General features: G+C 42.4%; 1 protein-coding gene and 1 pseudogene across 1 annotated transcript; one reads left to right on the top strand and one right to left on the bottom strand.

Annotated features, from left to right (window-relative positions):
* Window positions 1-5,700: 5,700 nt before the first annotated feature.
* On the top strand, window positions 5,701-10,556 carry LOC146636264 (up-regulator of cell proliferation-like). The gene is made up of 2 exons (XM_085350758.1): window positions 5,701-5,734; window positions 5,863-10,556. The coding sequence occupies exons 1-2, from the start codon at window positions 5,716-5,718 to the stop codon at window positions 10,554-10,556; spliced, it is 4,713 nt and encodes a 1,570-aa protein (XP_085206884.1). The 5' UTR covers window positions 5,701-5,715.
* A 6,143-nt stretch (window positions 10,557-16,699) lies between these two features.
* LOC146636263 (E3 SUMO-protein ligase ZBED1-like) lies at window positions 16,700-17,384 on the bottom strand (annotated as a pseudogene).
* Window positions 17,385-25,888: the final 8,504 nt, after the last annotated feature.

Raw genomic sequence — 25,888 nt, 5'->3', positions numbered from 1 at the left:
ATTGTTATATATGCTCACACATGCCTGTTACAACACAACATGCTACATTATATGGCAGACCTATGAACATGACTCAAGTGACATGCGCAGCAAGCTTTGCCAGTCCAGGTTATCAATATTCAGGAATTGTCCTAAACCACAGCGACTCCCTGACTATTGGACTATCGTTTTGGGCTGTTTTTAAATGCATCGACCAGCATCAACAAAGAGCAAAATCAGGAAATTGATGCCATAAGAATGACTGTTATGCAACACTGAGTTGCTCTGGACATGATCTTGGCAGAAAAGGGTGGACTGTGTGTTTTGTTCAATACAACTTGTTGTACATATATTCCAGACAATGTGCATTCTGATAATATGACAAATGCTCTACAATTACTTAGAAAAGTTCAACAGGCACAGGTAACCGATTGGGAAAATTCACAAAGTAATTGGTGGGATTGGCTTATGAGCGGCTCATGGAGAACATTGATGTTTTAGGTTTTGATGTTTATTGGCCTAATACTTATCATGTTTTGTATCTTTACTACATGCATTATCCCCTGTGTAAGAGGAATGGTATCAAGAATGATATCCCAGTCTCTTGTTGCATATGTCACTGTGCCAGACGAGGAAGAAGGAGAAGCTAATGAAACTAATGTGATGAATGATTATGTTTGAATGATACACATTTTATGACGACCAGACCGAAAGCACTCACAATGTAGGGTCTGTGTCTGAAACACATTGATGTATCTTTTTAATTTCAGCTACAAACAGGAGGGAATGATGAAAGATTTTTTAGTTTTATGTTATGTTTATTTGTAGCTTCATTTAAAGGAAGAAGAGCTTGTGAATTGGAACCACCACAGGAAAAGGGAGTGAGACCATGTGCAGAAAAAATGCTGTGACATACCATGCTATCTCCTGTTTCAACAGACAAGCTAAAGGTCTCTCCTTTTAAGGAAATATTATCAGTTCCATACATGCCACTCCTACTGCTGTTGAAACTTACTTGATGTATAAATAAAGAATGTGCTGAGAGCCCTGGGCGGTTTTCCTCTGTGTCACATCTGTTGTGCACACGTTGGTGCAGAACAGATCGGACCGTGACGGGGGATCGCCCATGTATATGTCATGTAAAAAAGATATCTGAGTCTGAGTTTCTTTGCCTTCTAACAATTTTCTCCTCACAAAAACTTTCCTTTTTGCTAAAGCATATAGTTAGGGCTGGACCAGGTGACCTTGAATCCTCCCTTAGTTATGCTGCAATAGACGCAGGCTGCCAGGGATTCTCATGATGCATTGAGTTTTTCCTTTCCAGTCACCTGGGGGCGATTGTGGCTAGTGATGTGTCCTGTGTGTCGAAGCTTCGAATCGCGCGTCGGATAATCGCGGGGGCGTTTTTCTGAAGCACGTATCGAGGCTTGCGTTGATTACGTATGCAGTGACGTTCGAGGCCTCGCGGGCAGTCCGTACCACGTGACTGATTCGGGAACTGGTTCACCGGTTCGCGCCAGATTCGAAATAAAATGGGCAGCAAAACACAGCTGATTCCCCCATCACATCGTGTTGTGGAATTGGATTACGTACGTGCTACATAGCTACTGGAGTACTGGACACAAATTTCTTTATCCAAACTTGTATAAACTTGCTGTGGTTTTTCTTGCAACCCCTGCTTCATCTGTGCCCTGTGAGAGGATATTTTCAAAAGCAGGAGAAATCCTCTCAAAAAAGAGGAACCGTCTTAAGCCCAGCACTGTGGAAAAGCTGCTATTTTTGAATAAAAACAAATGAAAACTTTTCCCTAGTGTCATGAGCACTGTTATAAAGTCACAAGCACATTCACATCACAACTCCCTCCCTTTTTGTTTCCATGTACATTCCTGTGTTAAGCTGCCAATTTATTATACACAAACATTAATTAAATTAATATAATATAAAATTAGTATAATATTAAATATAACTAATATTTAGAGTTCAGTTATTGGTGTCATGAACAATAGTAATTCCTTTATTCATTCAACTTGAAGTGCCACACACTAGTTTGTGTCATTATTGAGATGTACATAAGCATGATTACACAGTTACACAATCATCCCAAAAACTGTGTACTGATAGTTTCCACTTTCTCTTTTGTATCAGACATACTGAGACAATATTCGGGATAAATAACCATGAAAAACAATTTATTTATTCGGTTTAGCGGTTTACACATCACATCATTATAATCATTGAGCCCGTTTCACTTGAATTGTCCACTTGATGGCGCAGTAGCGCAAATGAATCATCACAATGCTTCGAACCATGAGTCGACCAGTTGGATGGGAAGCTTCAGTTCATCATGAGGGTTCATCTCACCATCACTAATTGTGGCTCAAGAGTTAGGAGTTCGCCTTGTAATCGGAAGGTTGCCGGTTCGAGCCCCGGCTTGGACTGTCTCAGTCGTAGTGTCCTTGGGCAAGACACTTCATCCGTTGCCTACTGGTGGTGGTCAGAGGGCCCGGTGGCGCCAGTGTCCGGCAGCCTCGCCTCTGTCAGTGCGCCCCAGGGTGGCTGTGGCTACAATGTAGCTTGCCATCACCAGTGTGTGAATGGGTGGATGACTGGATATGTAAAGCACTTTGGGGTCCTTAGGGACTAGTAAAAGCGCTATATAAATACAGGCCATTTACCATTTACCTTTCTCACTCACCTGTCTTCCTTCTCTCACCCCACCGGTCGCAGCAGATGGCCCCGCCCCTCCCTGAGCCTGGTTCTGCCGGAGGTTTCTTCCTGTTAAAAGGGAGTTTTTCCTTCCCACTGTCGCCAAAGTGCCTGCTCATAGGGGGTCATATGATTGTTGGACTTTTCTCTGTATCTACTGTACAATATAAAGCGCCTTGAGGTGACTGCTGCTGTGATTTGGTGCTATATAAATAAAATTGAATTGAATTGAATTGCATTGAACATGACGTCTAGCAGGAACATGAAAAAAGGTATGAAACAGAAAACATGAAATCAAATCATGAGAAACATGTCTGACGTGACATAGAAGGAAAGAAAACAGACCAAGATTGAAAAAAACTCAAACTAAACTCAAGGCAAACAAATAATAATCCTACAACTCTAAATATTTTCTCAAGAGATAACATAAGAACTCAAAACCCAAACTGAGAAACTGACAAAACCCTTAATCCTACCCCAAAAAGAAAGTTGGTTAGCCCACACAGAAAAACAATCGTTCTCTAACTTTTTGCACATTATTTAAATTTAACCTTTGAATTACGCAGTTGGGTAGCATTATTTTTGTTTGCCTGTTTGTGTGTAACATGAAGTTATTGTAATTCTCATGTTTACGCTTGACTGAAGAGGCAGTCAGAATCCCCTCTGTGGTACACTACCTTACAGAATGAAAGTGAAAGTAAGTCAGGCATTAAACTCCTTTACAAGAAATCACATGATCCTGAGTGAAAATGAAAGTGTTCACCTAACAGTATAAAAGGGGTGTTACCAATCCCCGCTGCACTACACTATCTGAAGAATCTTACTGCCAATAGTACAGAAGCAGAAAAAGTTAGACGGGCAGATCTCTTCTGTAATGGTAGGTTGTTTAATACTTGTTTTTTTCATTCTTTCTGTCTGTACAGTCTGATATATGCGTTGTCATTGAACCTTAAAGCTTTCACAGATATAAACAATATAGAGTTATCTGATGGATCAGCACAGTCCGGTAGTTGTTTGGCACTGGGGTGCGAGAGTTGAGGCTCGGGTGAAATTTATGGTTTTCAGGGTCTTTATCAGTTTTTATTGTTATTTTTTTTTTATTGTTTTTATCGTTAATTCGGTTTCCCTGGGTCTTTTCCCGTGTGTTACGAATAAATCTTTTTTTGTTTTGGTAACGGTGCTGGTTTTATTTGTTGTACTGTTGTTGTAACCATGCCTGTCAGACCGTGACAGTTTCTTCTGCCCTGTGTTGAAATGTCTTTAATCCTCAGAAAACATTTGTACACTAAGTAATCTGAGGCAAATTACTGTAAAAGCTGTACAACAAATCAGAGAAACCTGAGTAAAATTGAAAGTGGTCATCTAACAGTTTGTACAGCACCAAAGGTGAACTACACTGCCTTACAGATTAAAAGGAATTGAGTCACTAAACACCTTTAAATAAGGTTACATGATCCTGAGTGAAAACGAAAGTGTTCATCTAAAAGTAGTAGAGGAGTGGTCAGACAGCCTGCTGCACTACACTGCCTGAAGAACTGAAAGGTAGTGATTTACATCAGCGGTCCCCAACCCCCGGGCCTCGGACCGGTACCGGTCCGTGAGTCGTTTGGTACCGGGCCGCGAGAGTTGAGGCTCAGGTGTGAAATGTATGGTTTTCAGGGTTTTTATCGGTTTTCAGCGTTATTTTGTTATCGTTTTTGTCGTTAACTCTGTTTTCCTGGGTCTTTTCACGTGTGTTATGAATTAATCTTCTTCTTTCCGGTACCGGTACTAGTTTTATTTTGTTGTATTTATCCGCGACACCTTAAAGGCCGGTCCGTGAAAACATTGTCGGGCATAAACCGGTCCGTGGCGCAAAAAAGGTTGGGGACTGCTGATTTACAGCAGTAGTACAACAGAAAATTGTTGAGTTTTTGTTTCAGCTACTGGCTGAGCCACATTTTGCTTGTCCCCAGCCTCCATCAAAAGTTCTGCTGGAGGTGCTGGTCGGTCCAGTAGCTTCCCCACCACCTGATCCTACTCACCACCAGATGGTGATCAGCTGACAGCTCAGCTACTCTCTTCAACCAAGCGTGCAGAACATATGGCAACAGAGCCAATGACATAATTACAAATTTGATTACTGACCCGTGACCCAGTTTGTCCTGGTGCCATGTGCACTTATGGATAATGTTAAAACATGGTGTTTGTTATTGTATTGACACTTGCATGGACCCACATGTTTTAGGTCACAGGGCTGCAAAGTATGAAAATCATGCACAGTGCTTTGTTTATTTGCTTTCTATTGCTTAAATTTTTTTGAAAGTGCTCAAATTGTTTGTGAGATGAAGGGGAGAGGCAGAGAGTTTGTAGTCTTTTTCAAAATGTGAAATATTAAACTGTCTTTGGGGCATAAATAGTTATATATTTTCCACTCATTACTTTCAGGGAGAAACCGACTGAATAACCTGGAACAAATGTTGGATGACAAATTCTGTATCAACAATGAAGGTAAAATATATGAAACGGAAATATTGTTCTTTGGAGACATTGTGTTTGCAAAAAATTGTGTTTATATGTGTATTTTTTCTCTCTTTATCATCATTTGTAAAAAAGGAAAACAATGATGAAGATTTAGTTGTTGAGCTATACTGTGAGGAAGTAAATGACTTTCCATCAGCACCATGTTCTACCTGCAAGGATGACTGTCAGCAGATTGTTGCAGGAGGTAAAAGTCAGCTTTATGCTTTTTATTGATACAGCAGAAAGACCTGATATGATGTAAGGTCTGTAAATGAATCCATTCTTAATATTATCAGTATTACTATTATTATCCCAACAGCTTCTTGTTGTCATATGAAGACAACAGTGATTAATATCAGCAGTGAGTTAGTGTCTCAGCATGTGGACACTCCTGCTGGTGAAAGTGAGAACTACACCGTGATTACATGCATTGAGGAAGAAACTGAGCAAGAGTCGACAGACATGAGCAGCTCAGAGCCCGACAACCTGAAAACGGATGAAGAAAAGTCCAGCCAGGCTCCTGAAGACATGAAGGATGAAAACAAAGGTCAGTCTATTACTTGTTTACACAAGTAAATGTTAACACCAATTACAAAAAAGTTGGTATACTGGTTAAAATGTAAATAAAAACAGGATACAACAGAAAGCAATAATTTTTAATTCTCATATCAACAGTGAAACACCTGGAGAGCTTATTGGAAGAACTGGGCTTGAAGCAGTATTACAGGGTGAAGCTATCACTAAAAAGAATACTTGAAATTGACATGAGGACCATCACTGATATACCTCTCAACTGTAAATCAGACCTACCATGGTATTTTCTAAAAAAGGTAATGATGTTTAATGTCACTGCTAGGAATGTGAAATGTACCTCAGTGCCTGAATCAAACAGTGATGATAAATCGGGAACTAAAAAGTTCAATCTTAAAAATCGGGTCAGGAGTCAAAAAAAAGACAACATGGTGAACCCCCTCGACATAATCACTGCTCTCTTTCTGTGTTCTGATGGTTTTCTACAGCAGGAAATGGCACTAAAAATGTCCATGTGTCAGTTCTCTGTCCCTCTGCTGCTTCCTAATTGTGACACAGGACAGTGCACACTCATGCTGTGGGCCATGAGAGACATTGTTAAGAAGTACAGACCTCAGTCTCTTTCACAGTCAAAGGGCTTCATTGAAGAAAGAATCGTTCTCTCTGACCTTCCAATGGTCTCTTTTGTCAGACTGGGTGAGTGCTCCTTGTCCAAGTCAGAGATTCTCAATAAGCTTCTGAGCAATTCTCAGCAGTACCACGACACCTTTGTTCACCACAACATGGAGTGTGGTGACAGTCCAAGAAGAATTTCCAACGGGCTGACTGAAATTACTTGGTACCTTCCTGGTGGAAACATAAACATTGATATTTTCAGTCAGCCAGTGGCTGTAGCTAATCTTCGCGGAGACATTGCTTCATTTGAAACACAATACTCCTTTTTGTGTCAGACATCTGCATCAGTTTTTGTTTTCTTTGAGCATTTGGATTTGGAGTCTGAGTCTGTGATCAATCTGCTTAAAAGCCAACACCACAAAGCACAGATCTTCTTGGTGGGAAACTATGAGAGCAAGCGCTTCAATTTAGATGCTTTGGAAAAAGTAGCAACTGAGTTGGATCTAACTGAAAACAACATCATTATTAAGACAAAGGAGATAAATGATGCAGACTTTGTAAAAGATTTGAGGAAAACTGTCAGAAATGTGGTTGAGAAATCAGAGCTGAAGATGAAAATAAAGAAGATGGTGGATGTTGCCCATGAACTGGGAATCCTGGTTGATGAAGATGCTCCAGAGTGCCAGACTGCAAAGAAAAATGCAAAAACCATCATCGCAGGAATTCAAGACATCCATAAATACAAAGAAGATCAGCTTCCCCGACAAGGCCACATATGGAAAACACTGACATGCTTAGAGAAGGAAGAGTTTCGACTTCGAAATGTTGGGTCTAAAAATATAGATGTCTACAAAAGTGATCTTCAGAAACAGAAAGAAGAACTGCGAAAAAAGCAGAACTCTTATGAGATGTCAACAGCTATGACAAACTTCATCACTGGGATATCAAGCCCAGGAACAGAGAGGTTTTATTTCCTGAAATGGATGCGAATGAACCTCGATAATGTGTCTCGTATAAAACTGTCTGAACTCAGGGAGAAATATAAAGAAAAATGCAAGAAATCTGAGAACAAAGAGGAGATCAAAGAAATTGATAAACAAATTTCCAACAGCTCACTGGGGACTGAACACTTCTTCCGTGAAATGGGTCAGATCTATGAAGCTTCGCTGTCTCTTCCAAAAACAGACAGATCACGTCAACAATTGCAGCATCTGCCCAAACTGTGTGCAGAGTTGTTGCTTGATGGATTTCCTCTTGAGCTTGTAGATGGAGATGCATCCAACATCCCTCTCAGATGGGTGAGTGATGTTCTCTCTCAGCTCAGTGACCTGGTGTCTCCAAGCAGAAAGATACGAGTAGTCACAGTTCTTGGAGTTCAGAGCACAGGAAAGTCCACTCTCCTTAACACCATGTTTGGAGTGCAGTTTGCAGTCAGCAGTGGTCGATGTACTCGAGGTGCCTTTATGTTGCTCATCAAAATCAATGAAGACATGAAAAAAGTCCTAAACTGTGACTTCATGGTGATCATTGACACTGAGGGCCTAAAGTCACCAGAACTTGCACAACTGGACAACAGCTATGAGCACGACAATGAGCTTGCTACACTTGTTGTTGGGCTGAGTGATGTCACCATAGTGAACATTGCAATGGAGAATTTAATTGAAATGAAAGACATCCTACAAATAGTTGTGCACGCTTTTCTCAGGATGAAGGAGGTGGGCAAAAAGCCTAAATGTCATTTTGTTCACCAGAATGTGTCGGATGTTTCAGCCCATGACAATAACTTACGAGACAGGAAACTGCTCCTGGATCAGTTAAATGAGATGACCCAGGCAGCAGCCAAAATGGAAAAGAAAGAGGAGAACAAGAATTTCACTGATGTGATGGAGTACAGTCCAGACACTGGGAACTGGTACATTCCTGGACTGTGGAATGGAAACCCACCAATGGCACCAGTCAGTGCAGGATACAGTGAGGCTGTATATGAGCTCAAGAAAAACATCATCCAACTACTGAGAAACTGTGAGTCATCTGCTAATAATGTCATGGAGTTTAAAAAGTGGGTGAAAAGTCTGTGGAATGCAGTAAAGCATGAAAACTTCATCTTCAGCTTCAGAAACAGCCTCGTAGCTGATGCATACATGAAGCTCTGCACAGAGTTCAATAAATGGGAGTGGGAGTTCAGAAAAGAAATGTACACCTGGGTAAGAAATGCAGAAACTAAAATTTCCAATTTTGGTACCATTGCAGCAAAATCTGAAACATCTGACATGAGAGAATTTCTCAGATCTTTGAAAAGTGAAGCCTCCACAGTGCTGTCTGCATGGGAGACAAAGATTCTGGATAATCTGACACAATATTTCAAGCAAACAGAGGGTCATGTGTATCTGGTTGAAGGATACAAAGAGGAATTCTCAAACAGTGCAAAGGTCCTTCGTCGTGAAATAGAAAATGCTGTAATGTATCAGCTTGAAGCAGCAGCAGGAATCAGACAGGGAATGACAGAAATTAATAAAATCAAAGAAAGTCACAGAAAAGAGATTGAAAAAGCTGTGTGTGCATTAATTGATGAATGTCGAAAGAAAAAAGTCCAAATGACAGACGAAGAGTTGGATAAAGAGTTTGAGAAGATGTGGAGGGAAACTTTACAAAAACTTTCTTTCTCTGAACAACAAACCTCGAATGTCACAGACAGAGTGTCCTACTGTCTGAGAGAAAATCTGAAACATAAGGGTAGCCGTGCAAATGAGTTATTAAGTGAAAAGAGTCTGAAAAGTTGTGGAAACGAGTCATTCAAATATATATCTGAAGGATGGTGCAACAAAATTAAACACGGAACAAAAAAGTTCTTTACTGGTCAGGATCACATAATGGCTGCACAACATCTGGCTGACAGAATTATAGACATTTGCACAGACTTTGTGAATAAACGAGTGAAAAGCAAAAACAATTACCATGACACTTACATCCAGGAGATCCTCCACATGATTGATGAGAAGCTGCAAAACAATAAAGATGTCAAGATAAACATCGAGTTTGAAGTTTCTCTAAAACAGCACATCTGTGGATTTGCAGCCAGAGAGTTTCAGAAAATGCACGACGATTTCATAGAAGAAAATGATCCGTACAGATGTCTGATTAAAAACAAGGAAAGGTTTCATGATGATTTCAAAGATGTGTTTCATGAACGAGACCAGTGTCAGAAGAAGGCAGAAGAATTCACAAATCGATGTTTGAAGCCTGCTGTTGAAGACTTCATTAATCGCTCCCTGGGCCCTGATATCATTGATGAAATGAGGAATCTCGAGCAGTTCAGCACAAGAATGTCTTTACAGTATTCAATTTTACTGGATTTGCTCTTCAAGGATGATTTTCAAAACTATGTGAGCTACATTCGCTCATATGAGAAATATGTAAAGACATGGATACTTGAACAGATAAAGAAGCGCTTCTCAAATAAGTTGACCGTTTTTGAGTTTGAGGAGCGACATTTACGGTCATGTATTGACAGCATAAATTCTGCCATTGAAAAGGCCAAAACCAGAGAGCGTGATGACTTCAAGGCTTTTGTTGAAGAAATTTGTAAAGAACTTGGTGATAAACTGGTCATTTCCCAAGATGCTCTTGGTGCTTTCATGATACTGAACAATGCTGACAAGGAACAGTTTGCTGACTGGCTCACAACATCTGTGAATGACATGACAGAAACTCTCAGGAATGAGTTTAAAGAATCTACATTTGAAAAGAAACTACAACATCTCTGTGTAGAGCCTCAGAATGAGCTTTTTAGCCAGTTGATTGGTTGTGGCAAACAGTGTCCATTCTGCGAAGCCCCCTGTGATGCAGGAGGAAAAGCCCATACTGAGCACTTTGTTTCACTGCACAGGCCACAGGGTCTGGGTACATACAGATACTCTGCAACAGGTATACTTCTCACTGAGTTATGCTCGTCCAATGTGAAAAGTGACAGAACATTTAGCTGCAGTGAAACAAAACATGAACCACACCCTTATAAGGATTACAAGGACATTTTTAAAGACTGGAAAATTCAACCAGACGAGAGCCTGGAGGCATCAGACTACTGGAGATATGTTATGAGAAAATACAACAGTAGATTTGCCAAAGAATATCAAGCAGTACCTGCTGTCATTCCAGAAGCTTGGAAAAAAATAAAGAAAGAACAGGCAGAAAAAAGTCTCAAAGAATCATTTTACATCAAGTAACTTTCCAATTCAGGGTTGTGGGGATGACTAGAACCTCACAGGAGAAAATAGCACAGATATAGTATTTGTAGTGTGTGTGTGTGTGTGTGTGTGTGTGTGTGTGTGTGTGTGTTGGGGGTTCATTGATGGCACTATAGTAGATACTGGGAAAATGCATGTAAACATTGAATAATAATTTTCTTTAAATTATTAAATAGATGTGATATGTGATATATACATATATGTTTATTGATTGATTAAATTTTTTTGTCAGATATTCACAATTTTGTTTCGAATGACTTAAATAGAAAAGGAAATTTAAAAAAAAGACTCAATATATAATTTTTACTTCTGTGAGGATTATGGTTCAACTATTTAATTGTTTCGTGTTTAGATCATGTTAGTATAAACATTTTCTTTAATCCTTTGAGTAAGTGACTTTGTTTTGCAGAATTTAGAATGAGCTTTTCTTTTACTGACATATCTGATCTTACACAAACTTTTTAAAGGACTTACGGGATTCATTTTCTATCTGATGAGCGCAACAAATTGAGTTATGTCTATTTGTCACAGTTTTTGAGTCTTTGCCATTGTAAAGTGTTAAGTAACGAGACACATGATCTCAGTCATGTGTATGTGTTGTTTTGATTTGTATGAGTTTTAATGTGTTGGCGTTAAATAAACTAAATTCATCCCCAAATATATGACAACGAAGCTTCCAATGTGTGTGTCCACATACATCTGGACTAGTAAACACTGGTCACAGTTCAGGTCAGAACCTTCTGTTACACACCGGCCCAAGGCCGGGGTGCAACACAACAAAAAGATAAACCCTATACATAATAACGACAAAATAAATCACACCGCGGCAGATTGACGAGGATTAGTTAATTTATTGACTGAACAGGTAGCAGCTTCAGGGTGGGCAATGCCAAAACAACAAACAGAACACACTAGAAAGAAAAACAGAGCTAACTTACCTCCCACGATTCAAAACAAAACACAATTCTCTAACCTGTCTCCCTACCCGAAACAGGAGAAAAGAGGGGAATAAAAGAAAACGGCTTCCCACCCCTACAGCTACCAGGCCCAGGTACAACCCTTTCTCAACATTTATATTGCAGCCCCGTGCAGTCACACGCCACGACAGTCCCCAGACACACAGCTCACGGGAAACCAGGAAGTCTTCTCGCCGGCCCAGTCCAACCCCTTTTGTAGCTGGCCTCGTTCCTTCCTCCACCAATGGGCGGCCTCCACCTGGAAACTTGCATAACAAGCGTCACTGAATACAAATACAAACAATAACAACAACGTACCACAACAACTGACCCGGGTCATAACACCCCCCCCCCTAAAATCAAGCATCTCTTTAGAGAGATGCTGGATCTAGGTCTCCACCCGGGATAGGGCATCGGCCACAATATTATCGGCCCCTCGGAGATGATGGATGTCAATGTTAAAATCCTGCAGTAACAAAGACCAACGCATGAGACGCTGGTTGTTATTCCTCATGCGAGAAAGGAAAACCAAGGGGTTGTGGTCCGTATACACAACGGTTGGGGCGGGGCTGGAACTGACATACACCTCAAAATGTTGGAGGGCCAAGAGTAACGCTAAAGTTTCCTTCTCGATGGTACTATAATTCATCTGATGTTTATTGAATTTTCTCGAGAAGTAACACACTGGGTGATCAATACCCTGGTCATCCTCCTGCAGAAGTACAGCACCCGCACCATGCGCACTGGCATCCACCTCTAACTTGAACACACGAGTGAAGTCAGGGGCACCTAACACTGGGGCACTGCATAACAGGGCTTTGGCTGAGTCAAAGGCATCCTGACAATCAGAGTTCCACAAAAACAGGCGCGACGGACTTGTCAGCGCTGTCAGGGCAATAACCACGGTGGCGAAATTTTTGCAGAACCCTCGATAGTAGCCACACATTCCCAAAAAACGGTGAAGCTGACGCCGCGTAGTTGGTACAGGGAAATCCAAAACGGCCTGGACTTTGGCCATGAGAGGGCGTACCTGCCCCTGTCCCACCTGCTTCCCCAGGTAGGTAACCACAGCTTTGCCAAACTCGCATTTGGCAAGATTGACTGTCAAACAGGCACCCTTCAACCGGGCAAAAACCTCCCGTAGCGTCTCCATGTGCTCTAACCAGGTCAGCGAGTAAACCACAATATCATCTAAGTAGACCTCGCATCCGTGAACACCCAGTAGCACCGTGTTCATCAGTCTTTGAAACGTGGCGGGAGCATTTCTCAACCCAAACGGCATCACCGTGTATTGCAGGAAACGGTCTGGTGTCACAAAAGCTGAAATTTCCGCCGCCCGTTGTGACAGGGGCACCTGCCAAAAACCTTTCAAAAGATCTAGCTTGGTGACAAATTTGGCTGAACCCACCCTATCAACACAGTCATCCATACGGGGGAGCGGAAAAGAGTCTGGTTTAGTGATGGCATTTACTTTGCGATAATCATTACAAAAACGTGGGGTTTGATCAGATTTAGGCACCAAGAGGGTAGGAGAGCTCCATGGACTGAAGCTGGGCACAGCAAAACCATTCTCCAACAGGTATTCCACCTCCTTTTTCATGATCGCCCGCTTTCCGGGATTGACCCGATAGGCGTGCTGCTTAATGGGCCGGTGGTCGCCAACATCGATATCATGCTCAAGCATAGTGGTTTGAGTCGGCTTGTCACTAAAGAGCACAACATGACCACAGATCAGATTGTAAATGTCCTGCCTGTGGGGCTCATCCAAATAAAGCAAATGAGCCTCAAGGTCCTCCAAGATCTTAGAATTCTCCAAGCTGGGTCCCTGGTGTTCACGCAACCCATCCACCTCCGGTTGGTAGGAGGGTGAACCCACCGTCACCACAGGTGAAACCAAGTTAGTCTGACTCTGGTTCCGGTCCACATATTTCTTGAGCATATTAACATGACAAACCCGGGACTTCTTCCGCCTATCCGGGGTTTTAATCAGGTAATCTGTGTCACTAACTTGGCGCTCGATCTCATAAGGACCACTAAAACGAGCTTGAAGACATGAACCCACAACGGGTAGGAAAACTAAAACACGCCCACCAGGCAAAAAGGTGCGCTTGAGGGTCTTCCTATCATACCTCTCTTTCATCTTCTCCTGAGCACCGGAAAGCGACCTGCGCGCTAACTCACATGCAGCGTGCAGCCTCTCCCTAAACAAACTTACATAATCAAGCACATTGTGCACGGGCCGCGGCTGGTCGGGCTGCGCGAGCCACCCCTCCTGGAGCAGACGTAGGGGTCCACGCACGGTGTGCCCAAAAACCAACTCCGCCGGGCTAAAACCCAGGGACTCTTGTGTGGTCTCTCGAATGGCAAACAGCAATAACGGCAGGCCCACATCCCATTCGGAATCAGTTTCAAAGCAGTACTTCCGCAACATGGCCTTCAGGGTCTGATGGAATCGCTCCAATGCCCCCTGCGTTTCTGGGTGATAAGCACTAGACACCCGGTGCTTAACCGACAACTCAGTCATCACCTGAGCAAAAACCCCCGACAGGAAATTTGAGCCCTGATCGGTCTGAATGTACTTCGGTAACCCAAATGTAGAAAAGAACTGCACTAAGGCTTTCACCACGGCCTTAGCCCTAAGCGATCGCAGGGGAATAGCTTCTGGAAACCGTGTGGCCGCACACATTATGGTAAGTACATACTGGTAACCTGCCTTAGTTTTCGGTAACGGCCCTACACAGTCCACAATAACATGCTCGAAGGGCTCCCTTATTGCAGGAATTGGATGTAACGGGGCGGGTGGAATGACCTGATTGGGCTTACCCGACACCTGGCACACATGACAGGACTGACAATAACACGCCACATCAGACTTAAGCCCCGGCCAAAAAAAATAACGAAGCACTCGGCCATATGTTTTTTTAATCCCCTTGTGGCCTGACAGATGATGCTCATGGGCCAGACTCAAAACCTGGGGTCGGTACTCCGTCGGCACCACCACCTGAGTGACCACCTCACCCCCCAACCCACCCACCGGAGCCCAATTGCATAACAGAACCCCGTGGTCAACTTCATAAGATGCAGGACCAGGCAACGCCCCTGGCTGCAGGGCAGCAGCTCGACAGGCAGACAACGTATCATCAGCCTGTTGAGCCGCAATGAGCTGCTCCCTGTTTACCGCCAGGCACAAATCCTCCGACACCACACTAAAAACCTTCGCCGTCTCACCATCTACCCCCGGAACAGAACTATCATGCGGCTCAGAGCCGTCCGGAAACATTTCGGATATGTCCACCACACCACCCAAGCGACGAGCTTGAGCACGAGTAACCACACATGCCGGAAAAACTGTGGAGTCGCCCAGCTCCAACGGGAATTGGCATAACCGATCCGAAGTAGGACACTCAGTAACTTCCGGAGTAGCCAGAAACACTTTTCCCCTGGCCAAGTCATTTCCCAAAATAAGATCAATGCCTTCAAATGGCAGCTGATCTTGAACCCCCACCCGCACAGCGCCCGATACGAAGGACGAGGTCAAAGTAACCGTATGGAGTGGCATGCGTAAAATACTCATCTTGATTCCCCACACCAGCAAATCAGAACCACAGTACGACTGCTGAGAAAAAGGCACGACTCCCCGCCGCGCCACAGAATGCTTCGCCCCCGTACCCCTCAAGATGGTGATCGGAACCCGGTCCCCCGCATCACCAGACAACGATAAAAACCCCGTCGAAACAAATGGTCGAAACACCTCATCTATCCCCCGCGGAACGACGCCAACCGGCATTAAGCTAGGGCGGGGTACCGCAGAACAACACTGCACGGCCCCCCCCCGAAATGTTGGTCCGCGTCACCTCCTTCGCCCTCAGCACGGGACAAGAAGCAACGAGATGACCGAACTCATGACAAACATCGGCGGTCCCCAGCGGCCACCGTAGGGCTACGCCGCGAGAGCGGGGGAGAACGCCCCCCCCCCCACCTCAGGCAAAACTCTAGAACCCCGACGTAACGGAGGGGAAAACCCCCTCTTGTGCGTCAAAGCAAACTCATCTGCCAGAACCGCCGCTTTCGCGAGGGAAACGACCTTTTGTTCGTTCAAATAAACAACCACCCGCTCTGGCAGAAACCAGAGCCAGAGCCAACCACACAAACAACCCCCAAAAACACAAAAAACAACCCCACACACCCACACGAACCCCACCACACACAAACGACCCCGAAATCCCTCAAACGGACGAGCCCCCATTTATGTTACACACCGGCCCAAGGCCGGGGTGCAACACAACAAAAAGATAAACCCTATACATAATAACGACAAAATAAATCACACCGCGGCAGATTGACGAGGATTAGTTAATTTATTGACTGAACAGGTAGCGAGCTTCAGGGTGGGCAATGCCAAAACAACAAACAGAACACACTAGAAAGAAAAACAGAGCTAACTTACCTCCCACGATTCAAAACAAAACACAATTCTCTAACCTGTCTCCCTACCCGAAACAGGAGAAAAGAGGGGAATAAAAGAAAATGGCTTCCCACCCCTACAGCTACCAGGCCCAGGTACAACCCTTTCTCAACATTTATATTGCAGCCCCGTGCAGTCACACGCCACGACGGTCCCCAGACACACAGCTCACGGGAAACCAGGAAGTCTTCTCGCCGGTCCAGTCCAACCCCTTTTGTAGCTGGCCTCGTTCCTTCCTCCACCAATGGGCGGCCTCCACCTGGAAACTTGCATAACAAGCGTCACTGAATACAAATACAAACAATAACAACACCGTACCGCAACAAATGACCCGGGTCATAACACCTTCCCTTACAGACTGATCGACACTAAAACTGAATGGTAAAATACCCCCAGCAACAAATTCCTGTACTATAGAGGGCCAGATGTGACAAAATGAAATAATTAAATATGCCATTAATTAATTATATAAATGTTTCAATAATTAATTAAATGCTAATTTATTTCATTTAAAACATTGAATAAATCATTTACTTGTTTTCAATTTTATTTATTAAATTCATTATGTAGTTAATTCATTATTGAGACATTTATGAATTATTTAATTATGTATTTATTTAATTCATTTTGGAACTTCAGCACTAACTGGCTCTCTTTCCTCATTCAAATGCTGCAGCATGGTGTATGTGCCATTCCACCTCCTACAGGAGCTTTAGATGTGGTCTGCCCATCTGCTGCTGCATTTGGCAGAGCTTCTTTGCTGTTGTGCTAGACCAGAAATAGCTTACTATCTTCTGAGCCTTACCTCTGAGCTCCTCAAGTCCAGGTGTGTTATCAATTGATTTTCCGACAATTAGCTTCAAAGTATGTGCAATGGACTTTGTGTGGCACACTTTCAATATTTTCCAACATGAAATCATGTTTGGTGCTGCATCTGTGACAAAGCATCTGACCTTATTTTGGATGCCCCACTCCTCCATCAAAGCCTTCTTCACCTCAGCAATATTTTCTGCTGTATGTGTCTTAGGAAAATGTCCCACTCCTAGCAACACTGTGGACAGTGTATCCTGTTCATTAACAAAATGACAGGTCACAGCCAAGAACCCATCCATATGAATGGATGTCCACATGTCACTGGTGAGACTAACAGCTGTAGCCTTCTCCAGTTCTCTCTTCGCCTTCTTCTTTTCCTCCCTGAACTTTTCCACCACCATTTCCTTTAGAGCTTTTCTGGTGGCTGTTGTGTAGGCTGTGTCCAAGACACCAACAAAGTCTCTGAAAGCAGCATCCGCAATTATGGAAAAAGGGTTGCAAGTCCTTCACAATCATGTTCACCAAAGCAGCATCGACCAGTTGCTGTCTGGTCTGAGTGGGCTCTATGTTCATGCTCCCTTCAATAGAAGAAAACTTTTGAATAGGAGTATAAAAATGTGCTTAAGTGTCTTGTGCAAGTTGATTAGTCTTTTATGCCGTTATTCCCTGCTAGTTCTTTTTTTTTTATTATTCATGTTTTGGATGGACAGAAACATATAAGCATATACAACAGGAGTAATAATATTGTTAGTTCTCTGTCCATTTCTCAGTATCAACAAACAAATAAGAGCTAACAATAGCTAAAGAAAACCAAAAGAAAAAATGTCTTCCTGACATTTCCAGCAGGTGTCAGTGTCAGCAAGCTTCAACCTGACTAGCTTACTGGGAGTCCAGTAATTTCTGTGAAGCAACTTGTATTGGATAAACTGAGATTGTGCTTCACGTGAACAAACATACCATGATGAAACCAGCTTCTTTCCCTTGGATCCAGATTAAATTCCGCAAATGATTTCATGCCAGTCTGTCCAAATAAATCCACCACCTGGTTGATACCTGCCCTAGCCCAAGCCTCCCACCTGAATGGTTTCCGGCGGAGCTCATGGGCACGTCACTGCAACTCCCCCTGGCTTCTGCTCCACGGCTGCTGAGTGACCCCTCATCTGGGACTCTCCTCAGCTCTTTCTGGGACAGTGGCGCGGCTGCCCCTCTGTTGGTCTTCCTTGGTTTCCTGTGTTCTGGGGGCCTCTGGATGTCTGGAGCCTGGCTCTCCTCCATACATGCTTCATGCCCTGGAGGACGGGGCTGTGGCCCCCCCACACCCTCTAGCAGATCATTGCATGAAGGAACCTTTTAAAAACAAGCGCGCTTATGCTCACAGGTGTACACACGGGTGATCACACACACAAACTACACCCCTTTTTGGCTCCTACCTCAAAGCACACTGTGTTCTGTTGATCTTACGTGCTGCACAATAATGTTTAATATTTAGTATTTACTGTTATATTCCCATATATCATCATGATGTTGTTTATTCTATTGCTCTCATTTTCTTTGCTTGTTTTCTTTTTTCTTTCTCAACAGGTGATGCAGGTGATCGATATATGTATTTTTTTTCTCTGCTTATTCTGTTGGTTTTTGTTTTTTGCCCTTTATCCCCGTCCCTCTTCTCAGCTGTTTTTCTTTCCCTCTTTCTTCAATAAAAGGTGAATCAAATAGACCATTATGTCAAGGCTGGGGTGGTCCATTTGGTAAAGTAAATCTGTTGGGCATCTTTCTTCACCTTTAGATAATAATTCTAATGGCAAAAGAGCCAAACAGGACAGGCAAAAAAAAAACCCCAAACAAACAAACAAACAAACAAACAAAAAAACACTCCACAAATCCTGTGAATGATTCATTTCCTCATAAACCATCTAGTCTTTGAGTGATGATGTATGAACCCTGCTTCTGGGTCCAAACTACTCTGCGTTTATTGAGGCTGTTGTGTTTTTAACATATTTTAATTAGAAGTGTGAATTTAAAGCATTTAAAAAAGTGCATTTAAGCGCAACTTTTGTCAATGCACAATTTACTGGCATACTGACTGCAGGACTGATCGGAGGCAAATTTCATTTCAAAAGACTACCCAAAGGAGGACTTGATAAAAGCGTGGTTTTATGCAAACAAAAATCTGCATACCACCGAAGCACTTCAACCTTATGCTACCATCTAAATGCAAAAGATGTTGCAGCGAGCACAGAAACTGTGGGAGCTGTTAGAGCTAGCAGTCCGAGTACCAACAAAAGGTGTCGGCAGCCCAAACTTGATGAAATGACTGGCTTCAGGACCACAATTAGTAAGTCAACATCAGACAAACTGACAAATGGACTGCAGAGCACTATCAGTGGTAGAAGAAGAAGGTTATTAGCAATGTGATAGTCAGGTGATTCATCTTTCCAACTGCCATGTCGAAAGACTATTTCAAGTAAAATTCAACAGCTTTATGACACTAAAAAGCAAGCCAAATTGGATGCATTACAGAAAATCCTGCTAATATGGAGGAACAAACAAACAGGAGCAAACAAGACTGGAGCAACAGAAAGATCCACTCATACAGGATGTTTCCACTCGGTGAAATTCAACGATGAATATAGTTTCTTGCCTACTAAAGAATCAAGAGGCTTTTTTTTGCTGCTTTAGATAAACAAAAGCACAAACTAGTCATTTTTACTCCATCAGAGCTGATAAAACTCCAAAAGCTGGTGACTGTAGTTGAGCCATGCAGGTAAATAAAACAATTTTTTAACATGTTGTTACTGTTTCTTCAAAAAGCTCTATAGTTGACAGTTATTGTGGAGATTAATAATTACTTTCTTGAACTGTCTACTACAGGTTTGTGACTGAGCTTCTTGGAGGTGAGACATATGTCTCATCTTCAGTGGTTTTACCTCCTTTCTGCCACCTGCATCACACCATGGAGGTCAAATAATCATTTTTACATCAAGTAACTTTCCAATTCAGGGTTTGGGGATGACTGGAACCTTACATGAGAAAATATTACAGATATTGTTTTGTGGAGGTCAAAGGTCAAAGCTATTCTTAGTAAACAGAGACGTAACCAGTTTGGCTTTCAATAAAACAAAAAAAAAGTGCTGATTACCTTCAACGTGTGTGTGTGTGGGTGGGGGTGGGGCGGATAGACACTGGAAGATGCATGTAAACATTGAATTATTATTTACTTTAATTATTGACTTTTATTGATTGATTGATTTTTTCTATATATTCACATTTTCTTTGAATGGTTAAATAGAAAAGGAAATTAAAAATGTCTCTTAGATAATATATTTTTTTGTTTCTGTGGGGATTATGATGTCAAATATTTAATTGTTTTGTGTTTTAGATCATCTTACTATAAACACCTTCTTTATTCCTTTGACTATGTGATTTTGTTTCGCAGAATTTAGAATGAGCTTTACTTTTATTGACATATCTGATCTTACACAGTTTTTAAAGGACTTATAGGATTCATTTTCCATCTGGTGAGATCCACAAATTGAGTCAATTACATTTAGGCACTTAGTTCTAATCCTAAAGACCTCAGTTATGTCTGCTCGTCACAGTTTTTTGAGCTTTGAGTCTTTGCCATTGTAAAGTGTTAAGTGACGTGTCACAGTGATGTGTATGTGTTGTTTTAATTTGTCTTAATATAGATGACAATGAATCTTCAAATGTGTGTCCACATACATCTCTTTCCCACACAGACAGATCAACACTAAAACTGAATGGTAAAATACCCCAACAACCAATTCATGACTAGGGGTGGGTTTTTATAATCAATTCATCGATTAAAATCGATTCTGGCTTGGATAGCGTAAAATCGATTCATTAAAATCCTGAATCGATTTTTTAATATAAATTTATTTTGCCCGAAATGCCAGAATCTCAGGTGACATCTCACAAAATTTCAAGAACCACCAAACAGTAAATGAGAGCAGGTACAGGGATTCTGCACATAGACTTAAACACACAGCGCGACCCGCGGATCAGGATCAGTTAGATATCGCCTTTCTCACAGTCGGGGCTGAAAGCCGACAGCTCGCTGATCCGGGTCCGCGCTTTGTGTTCACGCCCTTTATGCGCTGATTCTAAACCTGTTAGTTTGATCTCTCTCCAAACAATATTGACCGAACCAGCAGCAAAAGAAGATCCAAACGCTTCACATAAACATCATCATGAATTCACTCTTTTACTGTTTTGCTTCCATCGCGATGCGCAGCTCTCTCTCTCCCCCCCCCCTCTCTCTCTCTCGAACAGTTTCGCTTTCTTCATTATTCGCTTGCTTGTTACGCACAAGTCTACTGTTGCTTACAGGCTGTCGGCCGCTGTTTTTTTCCCTTTTACATTCTTCCGAAAAGAAAACCTCATTTCTGCTGTTCAATACTGAACAAATTTAAACTTTTTAAAATTATTCAAAATGCAAAATGCTTAGCCGTGTGTCTAATAAAAGCGCTGTAACGTCAGAGGTAATGTTCATTAATTAATGGTTTTCTTTCGTTTTTGATGTACTGCAGAATATTTTTATAAAATCCCAGGCCAGGAAAATCACCTTCATGTTTTTCTGTGTTTTATCCTCAGCTACTTTGACACAAAGGCATCTGCTGCGATGCTCACACCTTGGATAAAGTCTTGCGAGTGTCAGCTTCCTTTTTATAGATCCAAAAATATGTAAATGTACTGATCTGAATTATATTTCTGACTGTCAAAATTTCCCAGATTTAAATCGAATTGAATCGAATTAAATCGAATCGTGGATCGAAACGATTCGGGACCTTGTGAATCGGAATTGAATCGATTCTAGAAATCAGTGACGATACCCAGCCCTATTCATGACCTATCCGATTGTTAAGTGATGACGTGACGAATCCTACTTCCGTGCCTAAAGTAGTCTGCGTTTAATATGGCTTTTGTGTTGTTAACATGTTTAATGTTTTGTATTTTCTTCTATTTAATCTCAAAAAGCTCCTAAAACAGTCAGTGATCACTGTTCTCCCTCGGCTTTTATTACCGCTAATCATTTATTTAAGCTCAGTTTTTAAAACCTTAGGATGTAGCTACAGCCCAGCCCATGCAGCAGTATATGAATGACTAACCTCGTATTGTGGATGGATTATCTCAGTTGTTCTCCTGGCTGAAGTTTGGTCCTTTTACAGCATCCTGCCATGCGATTACATTTGTTCCTGACCACCGAGAACACTCACGTTAACTTTTATCGAGTGGAAAAAAAGTTAGCTTGTTTATATTATGCTAACATAGCTGTGTCGCTAGCGGTCACGTAGCACATCATTATATACCAGCTAGCCAAACTTCAGTAACCCTACAAACGTCACTGCTGTTTAGCTTTCTGTCTTCATTTATGTTGGAAGTGATAGCAGAGCTGTACGTTTTAATTTGTTTCCAAAACCCCGCAGTCAGGACATGCTATATTGTATTTAGATAGAAGCTAGCGAGCTAACTTCCTGCTAACTTCTAACTCCGTTAAATGTCATAAATTCCGTTTTCATGGATGCCTGGATGTTAAACTCAATTGTTACACCTGGTAGAGCAGAACGCTGATCATTTTATTAAAGATGAAAGACTTTAGACAGTTTTTCAACTCTCAGTAATGCCATAGTGATCGTTTGATATATGGACCTGCAGCGGAGTTTAGACCCAGACACTGCTAGTGACGTCAGACTGAACCACCAGAATGGAGGGTCAGAAATGACAAATTTGAATAATTAAATACGCAATTAAATAATAACTAAATGTTTCATTAATTAATTAAAGTTGGAATTAGATATATATTTCATTACATATTATTTCATTTAAAACATTTAATAAATTATTGATTGATTGATTTCCAAGTTTAATTAATTACTCATTTAATTAATTACACACATTTATTTAATTAATTATTGATACATTTAATTAATTATTTAATGATGTATTTATTTAATTTATTTTGGCACTGTCTAATGTTATCTGTCAGCCTCATCCATCAAACCCAGGGGGCGGGGTCAATGCTGGCATTACAGCTTGTCTAACATCTTTTTTTTTGTTTTATTTTACCCCAATTAATAAATGGAAGATGTCAAGTAAACATAATGCTATTCAAAAATATTTATGTTTACTATGAACCACCAGTAGCTATAAGTAGAAAAATGTTCGCGCCCCCCACACACCCATATTTTGCTCCATTGAGGTTTATTTCACACCTCAAACATTTGGTAAACAATTAAGCAAATACAAGTAATCTGCAATAAATTATTGGTAGTAATAAAATAAACTACTAACTCTTTTACGCTACGTCCACACCTACACGGGTATGTTTGAAAACGCAGCATTTGGGCCTTTTATGGGCCGTTTCTGTGGGCGCCCCATCAAAAACCTGTCCATTATGCTAGCAGTGTCCAAGTGTATGGGCTCATTGAGTGCAGCACGGATAAGATCTTAGAATGGTAAATGGCCTGCATTTGTATAGCGCTTTTCTAGTCCATAGGACCCCAAAGCGCTTTACACTACATTCAGTCATTCACCCATTCACACACACATTCACACACTGGCGATAGCAAGCTACTTTGTAGCCACAGCTGCCCTGGGGCGCACTGACAGAGGCGAGGCTGCCGGACACAGGCGCCACCGGGCCCTCTGACCACCACCAGTAGGCAAACACGGGGTTAGTATCTTGCCCAAGGATATTTGGCATGCAGCCAGGGTGCAGCCTGGGATCGAACCACCGACCTTCTGATTAGTGGCTGACCTGCTCTGCCACCTGAGCTACAGCCACCCAAGAAAGGCTTACGTGCTGTGAATACTCAGAATAAGATCTCTGACTGCAGACTGGATACATCTCGGAAGGGCTGGCTCGGAATAACATCTCTGGGCGCAAATTGGATGACATCTCGGGGAGGCACACTGTCGTGAGTTCTCAGAATCGGCTCTTTGGGCACAAGAATGACAACATCACAGAATGCAAGTATGGCGAAGCTCGCGGCTCTCCAACGGGAGATTGAGAGACCAGTGTTGGACTGTAGAACTGCTTGGAAATTCATATGAGCTGTTCGCACTAAAGTAAAAAGCACCATCACTTATGCGGATACCCTTTCGGCGCCAGCTGCAAGGCTGGAGCTGAACAACAACACTCTGATAACGACTGTGTTTTGACTGTTCTTCCCCTTCCATGCAAGGCCACCTGGGTTGGCTGGAAGACTGTTTACTTAGCCTGGCAGGGCGAAGGACACTGTCTCAGCTGAACTCTGGACACATACACACACACATTTAAAATCAGAAAGGTAAGCACAACCTGTTGTATTATACCGAATGTGCATATTGGGCTTTTCCAAATTAATCTGTTCACTGAGTTACACGTATTTTCACATTAAATTGTCGGTGTCTGGTTTTTGGCGCAAGATACTAACAACATAAGTTGAGGCTAAATTCCAGTTTATTGAGTAAACTGCTTCTACCGAGATACTAATAACATACTACGTTGGACTAGTTGCAGTAAACTGCTTCTACCGAGATACTAATAACACACTACGTTGGACTAGTTGCAGCCCACTTTACCATCCACATTTAACTTAGTCTAAAACTGGCTTCTGTAGCAATAATACATTAGAATTTCTTCTGGAGACGCGGCCATAAGCTCAGTACATTGAAGTCGAGGTTTTGAAGTTTGTTTATGGTGTCTGTCAAGTCCTTGCTCTTTGCCGGCTATGAAATAGAAGTTGATTTAAGGAAAAGCAGATGCTGGCTCACGGTGCAGTTAAACGCTGGCAACGCCGAAAGCGCAACACGTCCGTAGGTTTTGGTTTATGATACGGCCGTGTTCCGGTGGTACGGCCGTGAAGTGCAGTAGTGGTTGGTGCTGGTTTCAGTACATTGAATAGAGGTTTGACGGTGGTTTATGGTGTCTGTCGAGTTTTAAGGGCTACGGCCGTAAAATAAAGTAAAATTTTACTTGCCAAGAAGTACATAGAGCAAAACCTGGTTTATGGTGTCGGGTATAACTTCAGGGGACGCAGGCATCACTTTTATGATGCGACTTTGCCCCGTTGTGGCGGTCATAACGCAGAGACAGGGGTATTTGGTCTTTGGTTGTTGTGTTTCAAAAGAATTCTAACAGTTGAGCTCACAGGTTTCTGTGCAAATTTCCGCTGATGAGGAGCGCTCTCTGTGTGTCTCACTGTGGGTGAGTGTGTGCGAAGCTGCAAGGCGCGCTCTGGGTGCTGTTTTGTGTGTAAAGCGCGCTCTGGGTGCTGTTTTGAGTGGGAGTGAGGCGCGCTCTGAGTGTGTTTTTGTGAGTGTGAAGTGTGAACACAGTGACAGTGACGGTTGATGTGTTAGAATAGGAGGACATTAGAGCAAAGACACATTTTAGGATCAAAGGTTGATGCCTAGTGTACCTGTGGAAATTTTGTTCAAGGTGTGGCGACCCTCCTGGTCGTGGACGCGTGGCCAGGACCAGCGGCGTCTGGATGCTAAGGTGGCAACTTGGGAACTGAGGACTCCCGCAGAGCCCCGGAGTAACACTGGAACCGCAGCGTAATCACGGGTTCACATTTATTCCGGACTAGAACAAGACACATTTGCGTCTAGATTAGTAAAGAAATAAAAAGGTTGAATTCCTCGTTTCAGTGGTTGAAATTGTTGTGTGCCTGTCCCCTGACGAGTGTGAAATTAAGTAAAGAGGGAATTAGGAGCCACATAGAGATAGACGGGCCTAATTGGGTGTATTACTCTGTGGTGTAATAAAATAAAAAAGAGAGATAGAGAGAGGAATGTGTTGGGAGACTGGCGTGCAGTTTACGCTGTCAAGGTAGGCGTGTTGCCTGCTTATCTGTTTAACATGTGATGAAAATGAAATTAAATAAATCTCTTAGTGTGTTAATACAGGAAGCTGCGGACCTGGACCAACTGCCCCCACAAGCACAGCGGCCGAAGCAAAATTATAGGTAATGGGAACCACACCCAGCACGAATTAGCAGCTGGGAAACAGACAGCAGCGAGGAGAGAATTAGAGGAGAAATGAAGGTTTTAAGAGCACATGAAATTGGGTT

This window comes from Diplotaxodon limnothrissa, linkage group LG3 (assembly GCF_057381915.1).
Source record: "Diplotaxodon limnothrissa isolate DT_005_m linkage group LG3, D_limnothrissa_male_GT1.1, whole genome shotgun sequence".
In the NCBI taxonomy this organism is placed as follows: Eukaryota; Metazoa; Chordata; class Actinopteri; order Cichliformes; family Cichlidae; genus Diplotaxodon; species Diplotaxodon limnothrissa.
Note: the sequence above shows the minus strand (reverse complement) of the source record. Positions and strands in the feature narration are given on the sequence as shown.